Source organism: Callithrix jacchus, chromosome 12 (assembly GCF_049354715.1).
Source record: "Callithrix jacchus isolate 240 chromosome 12, calJac240_pri, whole genome shotgun sequence".
Lineage (NCBI taxonomy): Eukaryota > Metazoa > Chordata > Mammalia > Primates > Cebidae > Callithrix > Callithrix jacchus.
The window spans coordinates 18,185,572-18,202,151 of record NC_133513.1 but is presented as its reverse complement, the minus strand read 5'-3'; the positions used below and the strand labels follow the sequence as shown (position 1 = coordinate 18,202,151).

Below are 16,580 nucleotides of genomic sequence, written 5' to 3'. Positions count from 1 at the left end.
TAACTTCATTTTAGTAAACACCAATTTTCTACACTTTGATTGGGCCTATTAAGTTTAATTCATTAAAGCTGTATGTCCTCCAGAATGTTTATAAAAGACATATCTATCTCTAAAGCTGCCTCGTGTGTCATAATGCTTATATGCAAGAATTTTTCTGGAGTATACACTGAAGAGTGGAAGTCCTGGGTAGTATTTAATGATTTTGCAGGCATGACCAAATTATTACCCTACACAATTACACCACTCTACCTGCTCTCCGGCAAAGCAGAATTCCCATTTTTCTATACCCTTACCATTTATACTTATCTGCTCATGCAAGACAGCTTCAACTTGGTGCTACTCTACATTTGATCCCTTTCTAACACTTGCTAAGTACCTTTTGCCACAAAGGGAGATAGGACCCCAGGATCAGAAACTCAAGCAAGCAGAAATCTAAACGTTCATATTATCATATTACAGTCTGCGTGGGTTTTTGTTTTTATTTTCTTCCAGTTGCCTACTATTCTTACACAAGGGACGCTGGCTTTCTGACTGTAATAAAGGTAGGGTATTTTCTTTTAAAAGAAATTAAATCAGTAAGATAGATTAAAACAAACTGTTAGATAAATGATCGTACCGATTGCATGTGATTTAGAGAAGAAAATCATGCAGAGAGCTCTGAATAAGTAAAGATGGAAGAAGTCAGGCGCCAGTGATTAACCGCAGGGGAAAATGGCTGAGCTCAAAACCAGTGAGTTCTGCAACTCGGTAACACCTCCCTGGAAACTGCAGTATTTCAGAAGTGAAAGAAAGCCCAGGGATCATGTAATCCAACCTATGCGTTTCATGGGTGACGACACTGTGGTCCAGAGAGAGGAACTGCCCTGCCAGTAATGGCACAGTGAGTCAGTGGCCAAGTGGAAGCTGGCACCTAGGTTTTCCTGACTAAGCACATGACAAGTGGCGGCTGGATTGATAGGAACCATCAAGGCAGACTTATAAGTGATTAGGACAACAGACCCTTATCCCTGGCTCTGTGCACCCACTGTCTGCTGTTTCATCATCTTGTAAGGCAGGCCTCCTGCAACATATTCTTTAAGTTTTCTTTTATCTGAAAATGTCTATTTCTGTCTATTTAATGTTTGTGTATTCTTGAGGGATATTTTCACTGACTGTAGAACTCAGGATGAACATATTTTAAAATCTTATCTCTTCTAAGATATTCTTCCATGCACAGTCTTCCAGTCTCCATAGTTGCAAATGAGAAGTCAGTGGTCATTCGGGTATTCTCCTGTATGTGATGTGTTCTTTTTGAACAGGCTGCTTTCACCAGTTTCTTTTCAGCTTTGGTTTTGAACAGTTTGACTATTATGTGCCTAAGTGTGGTTTTCTTGTATTTATCCTACTTAAATTTGCTAAGCTTCTCAAATCTGTGCTCCATTCAACAAAAGGTTCTGAATATATATATATATAGGCTTGAAACGACACTAGCTTGTTTTCTTAACATTTCCATAAAAGTCTTACATGGGTCTCAGTGGGCTAAAATCAAGCTGAGTTTGACTCCCTTCTGAACGTTGTAGGAGAGAACCTATTTCTGTGGTTTTTGAAGCTTCTAGAAGCTATCCACGTGCCTTGGCTTGTGACATCTTTCCTTCATCTCCAAAGCAGTAACAGTGCATCTCTTTGACTGGTCTTCATAGTCGCATCATCTCTTTTGTCTTCATTTTCTACTTTTAAAGATTTCAATAGTTTTGGAGGGAACAGGTGGTGTTTGCTTACATGGACAAGTTCTCTAGTGGTGACTTCTGAGATTTTAGTGCACCCATCACCTGAGCAGTGTACATTGTACCCAATGTGTAGTCTTTTATCCCTCATCCACCTCAATCCTTCCCCTTAGCCCCCAAAGTCCATTATATCATACGTATGCCTTTGCCTCCTCATAGCTGAGCTCCCACTTATAAGTGAAAGCATACAATATGCTTTCTGAAAATATCCCTCAAGAATACACAAACATTAAATGGACAGAAATAGACATTTTCAGATAAAAGAAAACTTAAAGGATATGTTGCAGGAGGCCTGCCTTACAAGATGATGAAACAGCAAACAGTTTTCCATTCCTGAGTTACTGAATTAGAAGCCTCTTCATTGAGAACACCTTGGCTACTATTTCTTCAAATATCTTTTCTATCTCAACCTCTTTCCTCTTTCTGTGACTTTATATATGTATAAGTTGAACCTTTTGAGATTGTCCCACAAATACTTGAAGCTCATTTAAAAAAATTGTTTTCTCTCTGTTCATCAAATTGAATGACCTCTATTGTCCCATCTTAAAATTTCTTTTTCTTATTTCATATCCATTTTGCTGTTAATTCCACCTAGTGACTTTTAAACCTTCATGCATTATATTCTTCACTTGGAAAATTTCCATTTGGTTATTTTTTAATAGATCCTATTTTTTTATAGTTTCTAGTTTTATGCTAAAATTTCCTATCTTTTCATTTTGATGAGCATATTTTCCTTTACATCATCGATATCTTTTTCCTCCATGATTATTACAGCTTTAAAAATAATTGTCTGCCAATTTCAACATTGACATCATCTTGAGGCCAGTTTTCATTGATTGTCTTTTTCTCTTGAGAATGTCACTTTTTTCCTGTTTCTTTATATGTCAAGTAATTTTGTATTGAACACAGGGCATTAGGGAAATGTTGTAAACACTCTGGATTCTGTTATAATCTGAACTGCATTAATATTTGGGTTTTTTTCAGTAGGGATATAACTTGGCTGGAATCAAATGCAAAATCTCCTACTCCTACACCCATTGCAGCTGAAATCTTAGTTCAGCTTATTTAGCCTTAGCTGAGCTTCTTGGAGTCTGACCTATGAATACATACGTGGTCGAGAGGCCAGCAGACATTTGCAGCTATACACAGAATTTGGGGCTACTTCTTTCTGCCTCTGTGTCTGTGATTTCTAATTTCCAGTAGCTATTTTTGCCCTAAATTCTGCCCTCTAATTATAAAGGGTGGTAAACCTTTCCTTTTTTAATTTTTTTTTGTGAGATAGAGTTTTACTCTATTGCCCAGGCTAAAGTTCAGTGGCACTATCAAAGCCCACTGCAACTTCAACCTCCAGGCTCAAGTGATCCTCCCACCTCAGCCTTCCAAGCAGCTGGGACCACAGGCATAAGCCACCACGCCCAACTAACTTTTGTAATTTTAGTAGAGATGGGGTTTCTCCATGTTGCCCAGGTTGGTCTCAAATGCCTAAGCTCAAACAATCCTCCCACCTCCACTTACCAAAGTCCTGGGATTATAGGCACGAGCCAACATGCCCAGCCTTTTTTGTTTCTTTCTTTTTTAAATAAAAATCTTAACTGCCCTGCAAAGCACTGATTGAAACCTGCCTTCAGACTAAACTCATAGACTAGGAAATTCACCAATGATATTCTCATTTTCCTCGTATTAACTCCATTCCAGTATCTGCCTGGCCTGTCACTCTCCAGTGCCTTTGGATAGTTATTTTTTATATTCTCCCCAGAGTGTATAATTGTTACCTGCGGTAGCATTGATCATATGGAAGTTGGTCAGCCATACTGGAAGTGGAAATTCTTTGTCTATTTAAATGAGTAAGGCAAATGACCTTATCTGAGAGATGGTAATCCTGAGTCTGGAAGGAAACAAAATCAGGGCATGTTACAGAATGGGCAGGAGAACAGTCACCTATGGTTCTTTAAAATTGGGTTGGGGATTTTTAGAATCATAAACCAGACTGGCTTCTGTGCGAATACTCTGTTTTGTGCATTAGTAAGTTGGGAATAGTATTAACAAATAGTCAGTGTTCATTAAGTGTTTACTAGGTCCAGTGTTAAGCCCCTAAATGCATATGAGACTGGATTGCTTTTGGTGGGAAATTTTGCAGAGGAGGAGACTGAGGTTTTGTGATAGATAGTATCACTTCTATAGGTGATAGTAGTTTGCATGATTAAGCACTAATAATAATGACGGCTCATATTTATTTATTATTATAATGTTGTAGATAATGTGCTAGGGACTCTGTTTATGTTATCTTATTTAATCCTCCCAACAACCCTGTAATGTAAGTGCTATTAACAAACAGAGACTAAAAACGCTAAGTAAGGCAGGTATGGTGGCTCACACCTTAATCCCAGCAGTTGAGGAGGCTGAGGCAGGAGGATCACTTGAACCTAGAAATTCAAGACCAGATTGAGAAACAGAGTGAGATCTTGTCTCTACTAAATTTTAAAAAATTAGTAGGGCCTGATGGTGTGAGTCTGTAGTCCCAGCTACTCAGGAAATGGAGATGGGAGGACTGCTTGAAACTGGGAAGTTGAGGCTGCCATCAGTTATGATCACCCCACTGCACACCAGCCTGGGCAACAGAGCAAGACTCTGTCTCCAAAAAAAAAAAAAAAAAAGGCTACATAACATGTCCAAAGTCACATAATTGGCAAGGAACAGATCTGGGACTTGAACGCATGTAGATTAGCTCCAAGCGTATCTGCTTAACCTCTATACCACAATGCCTACTTGCTATAATAAGACATCTGAAAAGACCTGTCACCTTATAGGTCCTGTACAGAGGCATGCTGGCTTCCTCTTAGTAATACTAGATTGGCTTCAACAGAAGGCTGTGGGCTTTGCTGGCACATGCACCTGCGTAGCACCCAGTGAATATCTGTGGTGTCTGAATCAACCCCAAAGCCCATATCTGTCCCTTTATCAGGAACCCCAGCCTCCAACGCAAAAGAGGAAATCTTCCTAAGTAGGAATAAACTGCAACAAATTGCAGAGGTTCCCTCGTCCTGGTTTTCACTTCATGTTTTGGATGCAGCAGGCCGGGTGAGCGGAGATTCCAGGCACTGGCCAGGGCCACTGCCCCGATTCCAAGAGCTGCCATGAACCACTTCCAGGCCATCCTGACTCAGGTGCGTACACTGCTCTCCAGCCATCGGCCCAGCCTGGTGCAGGCCCTCCTGGACAGCCTGCTGAAGGAGGAGCTCCTCTCCAGAGAATACCACTGCACCCTGCTCCATGAGCCTGATAGTGAGGCTTTGGCCAGGAAGATCTCTTTGACCCTGCTAGAGAAAGGAGACCTGGACTTGGCCCTCCAGGGGTGGGCCTGGAGTGGGCTGCAGCCCCCAGCGGCCGAGAAAAGCCCCGGCCACAGGGACCATAGTGGTAAGTTGGCATCACTTTTACTCAAGGAGCAATGCCAGGCTGTAGGTAGCTCAAAGATATTCCCTCCTCTCTGAAAGGGAAGTCAAATGGGAAGGCAGACGGGTGAAAAATCCAAGTGTCTGGTGAGCTGGCAGGAGCAGTGAAAGCTTGGAGCACTGCCTCTATTCCTGGGTGTGCTGGAGTGCACAGCATGCTTCCCGCTCTGCTGGAAGGGACCGTCCCAGAGGCACGCAGACAAATGCCTGCTTGAGTTCATTCCCTGAGCCCTGACGATACACCAGCACTAACGGGGCACCGATGGACAGACCAGCGCCTGCCTTCAAGGGGCTTGCAGTCTAGTGAAGATGGATGCAGGCACAATCAGTGTGAGTCAAAAAGAGAGAAAAGGGGCCAGATGCAGTGGCTCACGCCTGTAATCCCAGCACTTTGGGAGGTTGAGGCAGGTGGATCACCTGAGATCAGGAGTTCGAGACCAGCCTGGCCAACATAGTGAAACCCCATCTCTGCTAAAAACTATAAAAATCAGCCAGACATGGTGGTGGGTGCCTTAATCCCAGCTACTCAGGTGGCTGAGGCAGGAGAGTTGCTTGAACTCAGGAGGCAGAGGTTGCAGTGAGCCGAGATTATGCCACTGCACTCCAGTCTGGTCAACAGAGTGAGACTCTGTCTCGAGGAAAAAAAAAGAAGAGAAATGGGGTTAAGAGAGAGGAGCCAGGGAAAGAGCAGAGAGCAGAGGCTGCCGTGTGTGCACGAGTGTGTGTGTGTTTATATATAGTTGCTTATGTGTGCATGTGTGTGTCTGTGTGACACACAGAGACAAACTAAGCGACAGGAGAGTGAGAAAGGAAGGGAGAGATAGACATAGAGACTGAGAGATGCACAGACAGGGAGAAAGGGAGGGAGAGAAAGGAAGACTGACAGAGGAAGAGAAAGAGGGAGAGGATGGAGGAAAGAAAGAGAGAGAAACAGAGTAAGAATTAGCTTACAGGGAGAGAGAACGAATGCCTCAGTTTTAAGAGCATTGGTGACACACCTACATCGTCAACCAGAAAGCCAAGTCTGCACCGCGCTCTTCCCGCTGCACTCACACCCTCGACTCCTCCAACATTTTTGGTTTCCTACCCAGTTATAAAGAAGTTCTCTCTTCATTCCAATGTCACAACTTCCTTTCTTTGAGATGGGGTCTGTTCTGTTGCCCAGGCTGGAGTGTAGTGGCACAATCACAGCTCACTGCAGCCTCAACCTCTGGGGCTCAAGTGATCCTCCCACCTCAGCCTCCCAACTAGCTGGGACCGCAGGCGTGCACTACTATGCCTGGCTACTTTTTTTTTGTAGAGATGAGGTCTCACTACGTTGACCAGGCTGCTCTTGAACTCCTAAGCTCAAGCCATCCTCCCGCTTTGGCCTCCTAAAGTGCTGGGCTTACAGGTGTGAGCCACTGCACCCGACCTGGTCATCACTTTCTAAAGACGGTGTTTGTTCTATATCCTTCTCAAATGCAAGTCTTGAGAAAATAACAGTAATGGACATTCACTGAGGATTTAGTGTGCCAGGCGAGGCCCAAGCGCGGTCTGGAACCCGCTTCCTTCTCCCTTGACCCTGAGTCCTTTGATCCCCCAGAGGTGACACAACTTGCCCAGGTCCCCTAGGTGGGAAGTGGTGAAGGTTGGATTTGAAGACAGACACGTTTTGATCTTCCACTTAGTCTTCAGAGCGTCAGATGCTGTCTGGAGGCCTTCCTTATCTTGGGCACCAGGGCAATGTCATTTTCCAGCTTTCCTGCCGAGACATACATTTCTATGGGGTTGGCTTGTCTTGTGGTCGAATTCTCACCCCAGCAGTTTCCATCAGCTCTTGGCCTCAGCTTTCATTCTCTTCCTCCTGACAGACACCTGGGTGAAGGGGCATCTTTACCACCCAAGCATTCTCCCTTGGCTTCTCAACAGGGGTGCAGACAGCCAGTGTGGTCTTGATGGCAGCACAGATGCCAACTGGGGGAGAAGCCAGAACCCTCCTCTCTCCCTGGCCGCAGCCCCACCGCCCCAGCCACATGTGCCTTCACACGGCTGCTGCAGGACACTTCAGCCCCTCCCACCCCCTCCTTCCAAGAGTGCTGGTTCCTGTTATTTAACTCTGTTTCTTCCCTCGGGAGATAGTATTTTTATTTCCGCTCCCACGTGACTTCAGAAAGTGGAACTGCGCTCAGGGCCCAGTGTGGTCTTTGGGAGCTGGGAGGGGAGCAGGGCAAATTGCTTTCTTTTCCTGCTTTCTCTTTCTGCCTTTCCAGGCCAGTTTCCCTCAGGGCCGCCAGGCTTAACATGTGACAGTGGGCAAGTATGCTGCTGCTGGTCAGCTCTCAGAGGGGAAGCAAGAGGACAGGGAAAGAGAATTGCATGGTTTGTAAACAAAGGGCCCTGACTTTCATTTCGGGGGGTGCAGAAAAGGAAATCATCCATGTGGGGTTTTTGTGACTCTCCCTCTCAACCACCCTGTAATGACCATAGCCCTCTGCGGTGCTAAACACTGCACTGGCTCCCACATCACTCAGAGGAAAAGCTACATCCGAACAACAGCCCACAAGACCTTTCCCACCTGATCACCTCTCTGCTCTCGTCCCCTGCTCCTGCCTGCCTTGTGCATTACTCCAGCCATGCTGGCGCCTCACTGTTCCTCAGACACACCCAGCACACTGTCTGCCTCAGGACCTTTGCATGTGCTGTTCCCCCTGCCTGGGGCACTCTTCTCCAAGCTTCTTCTTGGTCCACCTCCTAAAGTCCTTCTACTCTTTGCGCAAATGTCACCTTATCAACGAGGTCTGCCCTGACCAAGCCATTTAGAATTGCAACTCCTCCCTCCACACTCTGAGTCCCCTCCCGGGCTTGATTTTTTCCCCACCTTCTTTTTTTTTTTCCTGAGTCTCGCTCTACCACTCAGGCTGGAGTAGAGTGGTGTGATCTCAGTTCACTGCAAACTCCACCTCCCGGGTTCAAGTGGTTCTCATGCCTTAGCTGCCCAAGTAGCTGGGATTACAGGCGTGCACCACCACGCCTGGCTAATTTTTGTATTTTTATTAGAGACAGGATTTTACCACATTGGTCAGGGTGGTCTCAAACTCCTGACCTCAAGTGATCCACCCGCCTTGGCCTTCCAAAGTGCTGGGATTACAGGCCATGAACCACTGCACCTGGCCCCCCACCTTCTGTATTTCTTACTTTTTTTTTTTTGAAACTGAGTTTCATTCTTGTTGCCCAGGCTAGAGTGCAATGGTGCAATCTCGGCTCACCGCAACCTCCACCTCTTGGGTTTAAGCGATTCTCCTGCCTCAGACTCCCGAGTAGCTGAGATTACAGGCATGTGCCACCATGCCCAGCTAATTTTGTACTTTTAGTAGAGATGGGGTTTCTCCATGTTGGCCAGGCTGGTCTCAAACTCCTGACCTCAGGTGATCCGCCTGCCTCGGCCTCCCAAAGTGCTGGGATTACAGGTGTGAGCCACCATCCCCAGCCATCTTACTTTTGTATTGTGTGTGTTGTTTATTGTTTGACTCTTCCACTGGAAAAATAAACTCCACATGGACATGGATCTGTGTTTTGATGATGATATGTCCCAAATCCCTAGCACAGGGCCTGAGCACAGGGTAGGTATGCAATATATGCAATCTATATTCATTGGATGTTGAGTGGATGGGTGGGTGGATGGACAAATGGATAGTTCATTATTCCTACTTTACCAATGAGTAAACTGAGGCACAGAGAAGTTAAGTGATTTGCCTCTGGGCATGAACTGAGGAAGGAGACTATGGGGTCTCATGAGTCCTGGCCAGTTGCAGTACTTTCTGTAAAATTAAGTACAGTTTTGGCTTCCTCTTCTAAACAACTCAAGGGGCTACCGAAAATCTACCCCAAATAGGTTGGCAATCTTCAAACAGAAACCAGCCTGATGATTCAGAAGGCACCTTCAGATATTGCAGTGCCTGGGTTGCAGTTGTGCAGAAAACCCAGTTCTGGAGATGAGAGCTTAGGGGTTTCGCTCTATGCTACGCAGAGCAACCTGTGTGCGTCCAGCCCCAAGAAAGCTCCAGGGAGTCCCAAGAGTCCAGTCCTTGCCCTGGAGGAACTCAGGTGGCTCAGTGGGAAGGGAAAGCAAACATTCAGGCAGTCGCCAGTCAACAGTGAGTGACAACATCTGGAAGGGCCAGCAGAGGCCGGAGAAGGGGGAGCTAGGATGGGTGACGATGGGAAAAGAACCAGGCTGGAAGCTGGACAGCTGGGCAGCTCTGGGTCTGGGGCCAGGCTCTGCTCCTTACACAGCATGTGACCTTGGCCACATTGACCAGACCACTCGAAATCTCAATCTTTATCTCTGAAATGGGAGCAATGATATGAATCTCCTGGAGCTTTAGTGAGTGTTAAATGAGATGGTAGGTAGAAACCTTCCAAGGCAGTACTTGGCATTAGGGAGCACTGTTTAAACACCAGGCAACTGGCTGGGCGCAGTGGCTCAAGCCTGTAATCCCAGCACTTTGGGAGCCCGAGGCGGGTGGATCACGAGGTCAAGAGATCCAGACCATCCTGGTCAACATGGTGAAACCCCGTCTCTACTAAAAATACAAAAATTTAGCTGGGCATGGTGGCGCGTGCCTGCAATCCCAGCTACTCAGGAGGCTGAGGCAGGAGAATTGCCTGAACCCAGGAGGCGGAGGTTGCGGTGAGCTGAGATCGTGCCATTGCACTCCAGCCTGGGTAACAAGAGCGAAACTCCGTCTCCAAAAAAAAAAAATAATAATAATAAATAAATAAAATAAACACCAGGCAACTCTAAGGAAGATAACAGCAAAGAGAAATGAACAGGAAGAAGGTAAACCAGGGGTCTGAAGCACCAAGAAAAATAATGACTGCAGCCTCCCTGGGGGCCCCTACACGCCTACTCTGTACAAAATGCAGCACTGAGTGCTTGAGCGCTGTGCACGTTTGAGAAATGAATCAATGTGGCCCCTGCCCTTGGGTTGGCACATCGAATTAGCACATGGGCCATGTCTTCAGACAGCCTGAGTGTCCGTGCTGCCTTCCCAGTTCCAAGAGGGATGACTTTGAGCACTTCCCGGGCACCCCCACCTCGGTTTCCCCATCTATAAAGTGGAGATAACAATAGCATTCAGAGCTGTTGATTTAAGGACTCAGGGACAGCATCCAGTGTAAGGCCCATACATTCTCTGCAAGAGGAAGCCGGTTCTGACTCAGCCCCGAGGCCGGCGTCTGAGGCAGCCACGAGCCCAGCCTGAATGGTGGAAGGATGTCTTTAAGTGAGGGCAGCCCCAGCTGGCCTTGGGTTTGGCCATGGAATTCGAGGCACAAAGGGGCCCATTTTGCAGACTTTCTCAGCGTCTGTAGGGCACCCCCGCCAGGGTCTTATATTTTATTGATTCCTTTGACTCTACTTTGTTGATTGTTTTGGTCGCCCTGTTTTCATTGTGTGGTATTTTGTCCATGAGGTCTCAGTTCTGGGAATAACAGAACAAAGCCTTCCTCTGGGAAGCTGCCTGATTTATAGGAAAGGGAGGAACACCTCACAGATAGCTAAGCTCCCTTTCTCCAGCTTCCTTCCACATCTGGCCCTTAGGATATGAGAAACCAGAGCTATGACCCACCAGAAAGAAGACAGCCCGTGCTCTCCCTCCATCCAGGCTTCCTTTCCTGAGAACCAGCCCCTGCTCTGATTCTGGGAGTCTCATTTGCCTCAGGGAGGGAGATATGTTGCTGAGGAAGACCCATGCCTTTCACCTTGGACTGCTTCCCAGTCAATCAGATTCACTGGCCCTCTACCCCAGGAACCACAGTAGGAGATGCGCCTGCACCCGGAAGCTGGCATTTCCCCACGGGTTTTCCCAGCCCAGCCTGTTCCAGACACAGCTTGCCCTCAAACCTGGCACATCCCCAAACAGGGGCAGTTTCTGTTCTCTGTGGCTACGCCCTTGAGTGGCTCACCTGCATTCCTTACCTTCTGCTTGCCTATCCACCTACCTGCCTGCGCTCAAACTTTCCTGATCTATCGACCTACCTTCTCATTTCTACTTCTTCTTCTTATTATTAGCATTATTCTCACCCTGTCTTTTTTTAATTAATTAATTTTAAGACAGAGGCTTGCCTTTTTGCCCAGGCCAGAGTGCAGTGGCGTGATCTCGGATTCAAACTCCGCCTCCCAGATTCAAGCAATTCGCCTGCCTCAACCACCTGAGTAGCTGGGATTACAGGCGCCTGCCACCATGCCCAGCTGATTTTTGTATTTTTAGTAGAGACAGGATTTCGCCATGTTGACCAGGCTGGTCTTGAGCTCCTAACCTCAAGCAATCCACCCGTCTCGGCTTCCCAAAGTGCTGGGATTATGGGTGTGAGCCACCACGCCTAGCTGCTCGCCCTGTCTTATGGTGGTAATCTACTTCTCAATGTATCTATTTATATCTACTATCTACATATTTATGTCTACAAGTAGACTCATGTCTACTTGTCAGTTGATCAATTTCTCTGCCTATTTAATCACCCATATATTTCCCATATATTTTCATATCAAGGTGTTTCCCTGCCTTCCTACCAACTAAGCCTTCTATACAACAGCCCTGCAGTAGGCCCATGTTCTCATGCCCTCCTATGCCCCTCCCTAATTTAAATACATAGCTGTTGTATTCTGTTCCCCTGCCTCCCTATTCACCGATCTCTTTTCCTTCCTTTCTCGCCTCCTTTCTTTCCTTCTCCTGAATCATTTATTTAGTACCTGCTAGAGATTATGGTGGACTTCCCATCCAGTGCTATTTCACCAAAAAGCATGAGATGAAGAACTTTCAACCTAGTCGGGGAGGAATCTTCATTCGTTTGGAACTGGAGGCTGCCTTGATCATTCAGATCTAAAATTCCATTCCTTCAAATGGTCTTGGGATAGTGTGTCTTTTATTTTATTATTTTATTTTATTTTTTGAGACAAGGTCTTGCTCTGTCACCAAGGCTGGTGTGCAGTGGTGCAGTCACAGCTCACTACAGCCTCAACCTCCTGGGCTCAAACTATCCTCCTATCTCAGCCTCCCAAGTAGCTGGGGCCACAGGCATGCACAACTGTGCCTGGCTAATTGTTTTATTGAGGTCTCGCTGTGTTGCCCATGGCTGGACTCAAACTTCTAGGCCCAACTGACATTCCTGCCCCAGCCTCCCAAAGTGCTGGGATGACGGCGTGTGCCACTGCACCTGGCCTGATGGTGTGGTTGTCTTTTAAACGCTCAGTTCTGCGTAGACACTGGGGTGACTGTGGAAAGTTAAAGACCTGGTCCCAGTCCTAGACATCAACAGATTTACGATCTCATCAGAGGTAGCAGGGATGATGCTTATGAACTTGAAAGGTGAAGATTTGTTGCCAAATGATGTTGTAGCAAGTCTTGTAAAAATGAGCAAAGCAAAAAATTAGAGTTAGCTGGAAGCGCGATGAAGGTGGGAACTCTAGCCTTGCAGGATGGCTGAACCAAGAGGAGGCAGGAGAGCAGCGCGGGGAAGGAGCGAGCTCCCAGCATGCTCCCGTGGCTTGCAGGGAACCGAGGTGCAAAGGTAGGATTGACCAGAATCCGCTTTGGCAGACTGCAGCAAGGACCAGCAATTTTTCTGGAACACTGTTTTTTCTCCCCATCTCCCCATCTCTCCCTGGGACTTGGCAGGAGACCCCAGCATGGCAAACAGCAACCTTAACGATGGTTCTGGTGGGTGCCAGTGGTTGCTGGCATGCTAGATCCTGACTTGAGACAAATAAATTCAGATCTCCAGGGCAAGACTGGCTTTGGCAGCAGGGGTCCCCTTTGATAGGGGTGCCCTGTCAGGAGAGAACTGACTTTGTCCCAAGCAGACCTGGGCTTGAGGAATCCTCACCAACTCTGCAAGAGTCTTTTTTCTTTTCTTTTCTTTTCTTTTTTTTGAGACAGAGTCTCATTCTGTCACCGAGGCTGCAGTGCAGTGGTGCGATCTCAGCTCACTGCCACCTCTACCTCTCGGGTTCAAGCGATTCTCCTGCCTCAGCCTCCTGAGTAGCTGGCACTGAAGGCACGCACCACCACACTTGGATACTTTTTCTGTTTTTACTTAGAGACTGGGTTTCACCATGTTGGCGGGGCTGGTTTCAAATTCCTGACCTCAAGTGATCCATCCACCTCAGTCTCCTAAAATGCTGGGATTACAGGCATGAGCCACCACAGCTGGCCTGCAGGAGTCTTTAAGAGGCAGCCGGAAGGATGCAGGTATTTTAACAGAAAGGAAGCCTGCAGTGGGCTTCACTTCTCCTCCTGCTCTTTGCCCCCATTCGATAGGTGCCAGAGGTTGTCATTCTGCCTCTGAGCCATTCTACCCCTCCCTCTCCATCCCCACACCCTCGCCGGCCTCTGCTGAAATTCAGGTGCACCTCAGCTCCTGGCTGGGTACCACTGCCACTCATCTCTAGCCTCTCTACCCTGGTGGCTCCGGGTACCAAAGGGCAGACTCTGCCATCAGCCAAACACACAGGTAGATGTGTGTCAGTTGCTCTTCTCAGAGACCTTCTGCACTGGCACAGGCATGATCAGGTTCAGGTCTTGTGACAAGACCTGGGTTTGGAGGAGTCAGGGAAGGTGAGATGAGGAAGGTGGGACGAAATGAATCTCTGGCACAGGGAAGATGTACCAGGCAGCTGCTGTCATCCAGGTGAGAGACGGTAGGCCTGGCTGGCCTATTCTAAGTTCCAAAGCTACCTTGGCCATTGGGCTGAAGCTGGGATGGGGGCAACATCAGAGCCAGCTGTCTCTGAGAACAGAAAGGAACCCCCATATGGGGCCTCAAGACAGCTGAGCAGTCAGAGGTGACTCTCCTGTGGCACTAGGTCTTGGGAGAATGAGACTTCTTAGAATTTTTTTTTTTTTGAGATGGAGTCTCTCTATTGCCCAGGCTTGAGTGCAGTGGCACAATCTAAGCTCATGGCAACCTCCACCTCCCGGGTTCATGCGATTCTCCGGCCTCAGCCTCCTGAGTAGCTGAGATAACAGGTATGTGCCATCACGCCCAGCTAATTTTTGTATTTTTAGTAGAGGAAGGGTTTTGCCATGTTGGCCAGGCTGGTCTTGAACTCCTGGCCTCAAAGCCTCCCAAAGTGCTGAGATTACTGGTGTGAGCCACTGTGCCTGGCCCTTCTTAGAATTTCTGACATTCACCATGTCTGTTTTGTTAGCCCAACCAAGCAAGGCTATTTCAAAATGACTCTTAGCATTTCTTATTTGTCTGTCAGCTTCCATCCCCCTTTCCACGCCAGGACTTCTGAAAACAGTGAAGCCTTCAAAGTAATCACCTTACAAAGAAGGGCATTACTCTCATTTCACATTTGGGGAAACTGAGGACCACAGAGGGGAAGTAAAGACGCCAAGGTCACACACCTACTAGTAAGTTCCCATCAGTGCTCTGGCAGCAAAAATGCATGAGGCACAGGAGTCATGGCTTCCCAACCTTCATTTCTGTACCGCCTTCCTCAGCTGTATCTTTTCTGCATAACATCTTACTATTATTTATGACAGGGTTCTTCTTGAACCTATTCACCTTTTTTACCCTCCCTCCCTCCCTCCCTCCCTCTCTCTCTTTCTCTCTTTCTTTCTCTTTATCTAAGACAGACAGGATCTCACTCTGCTGCCCAGGCTGAGTGTGTGGCGTGATCATAGCTCACTGTAACCTTGGACTCTGGGCACCTGCGATCCTGCCACCTCAGCCTCCAGAGTAGCTGGGACTACAGGTGTGCACCATCATACCTGGCTATTCAAAAGATATATATTTGTAGAAAAATTAGCTTGGCATAGTGGCGGGTGTCTGTAATCCCAACTACTCAGGAGGCAGAGGCAGGAGAATCACTTGAACCCGGGAGGCAGAGGTTGCAGTGAGCCAAGATCATGCCATTGCACTCCAGCCTGGCAACAAGAGTGAAACTCCGTCTCAAAAGAAAACAAATTTATTTGTAGAGCTAGGGTCTCCCTATGTTGTCCAGGCTGGTCTCCAAGTCCTGGCTTCAAGCAATCCTCCTGCTTTGGCCTCCCAAAGTGTTGGAATTACAGGCATAAGCCACCAGACCCAGCCATCTACTTTATTTTCAAATAAAACTTTACATCCCATTATAAAGGGAAAAGAATGGCAAAAACAGGAGGTAACTATTAAACAAGAAAGCAGAGTGATGTTATTAGACGCCAGCCAGGACTGTGGACTATGGAAGGCTCTGAGGTTAGAGAGCTACTCTCTATAAAACGGGGTGATCATGCATTAGAAGAGGTATTAAAGGCATGTTAGCAACAAGCTGAGACTTTCTCCTTGATGCCATCAGGCAGATGGGCAGAGACTTGAAAAGACACTACCTTTCTCCCTGTGGGAGTCACATTGGTGGGTCACCTCAAACCATCTGGCTATAAGGGTGGTTTTACACTCTTGTAGGTGTAATTTATGTTTTAGTCCAATGTCTTGGGATGAGAATGACCCATAAATGGGTGGGTCATTTATGATCTCCAGGGAAATTCAGGGCAATTTGGTGTAGGGGTTGGCACAGTGGGCACCTGCATCCATGCAGAGGGGAGGGGCATCCAAGAAGTCCTCAACAGAGGCTCTCAGCTTGTCTTGAAGCATTTGCGGGGACTGTGATTCTGGCCCCATCCTGCAGAGGATGGCAGCTATTGGCAGCTGGCACCGGTGTGGTTCTGTTGCGATCATCATTTGTGAATGTCAGAGTGTTGAAGTTTCCCCCAACAGACTTTCTGTGCTCACCAAATTTGATCCACAATAAGGAACTGAAATTAATATCAGAGGCGTGGGGAGGGCTTAAGGGAGTGTGGGAAAATTAGGGGGTGTTCAGAAACAAGACCGCTTGGGGCCAGCTTGCAGGGAGAGTTTTCTGCCGGTCCCTTGCTTGTTTCTTTGCATGTTGCCTTAGCTCGGTGGGCTCCCGACTGGTGACTGGTGTAAGAAGGCAGGCTAGTGATGAGGTTGTGTGCTTCTGAGCTGGGCATCTGAAGGCATCCTTAGGGCAGCTGAGGGCACGAGGAGGGGCTGCCAAACTCCAGGAGCTGCTGCCTGGCTGGGATTCCTACACCATGCGTTGCCTGGCTCCACGCCCTGCTGGGTCCTACCTGTCAGAGCCCCAAGGTAAAAGGGCTGGGAAAGCATCCTAATTTAGAGTGTTGTCTCAGCTGGTCCTGTTATTCCAGATAAACAGAGAAACCACTCTGAATTGGGGGCAGGGGTGAGGGTGGGAAGAGGGTGGGAAGTGCTCTGCTGGGGTGGGCTGTTGGAAGATGTGAAGGAGTCGTCTATTTCCTTCCACCGGAGGGAACCTTCAGGTCAGCCAGGTGCCTGGAGTGTCAACCCTGTATCAGCA

The 16,580-nt window shown here is 47.4% G+C and overlaps 1 protein-coding gene across 16 annotated transcripts in view; it reads left to right on the top strand.

Annotated features, from left to right (window-relative positions):
• The first annotated feature begins 4,808 nt into the window (after window positions 1-4,808).
• CIITA (class II major histocompatibility complex transactivator) overlaps window positions 4,809-16,580 on the top strand; it is a 60,930-nt gene continuing 49,158 nt past the window's right edge. For 10 of the 16 annotated variants that reach the window (XM_078344769.1, XM_078344767.1, XM_078344766.1 and 7 more), the window contains exon 1: window positions 4,809-5,180. In XM_078344769.1, the coding sequence (XP_078200895.1) occupies window positions 4,898-5,180 (283 nt within the window). In that variant the 5' untranslated portion in view covers window positions 4,809-4,897. Of the gene's footprint in view, window positions 5,181-16,157; window positions 16,349-16,580 lie in introns of those variants that run through there. The other 6 variants (XM_078344777.1, XM_078344773.1, XM_078344776.1 and 3 more) reach the window with 1 other exon arrangement.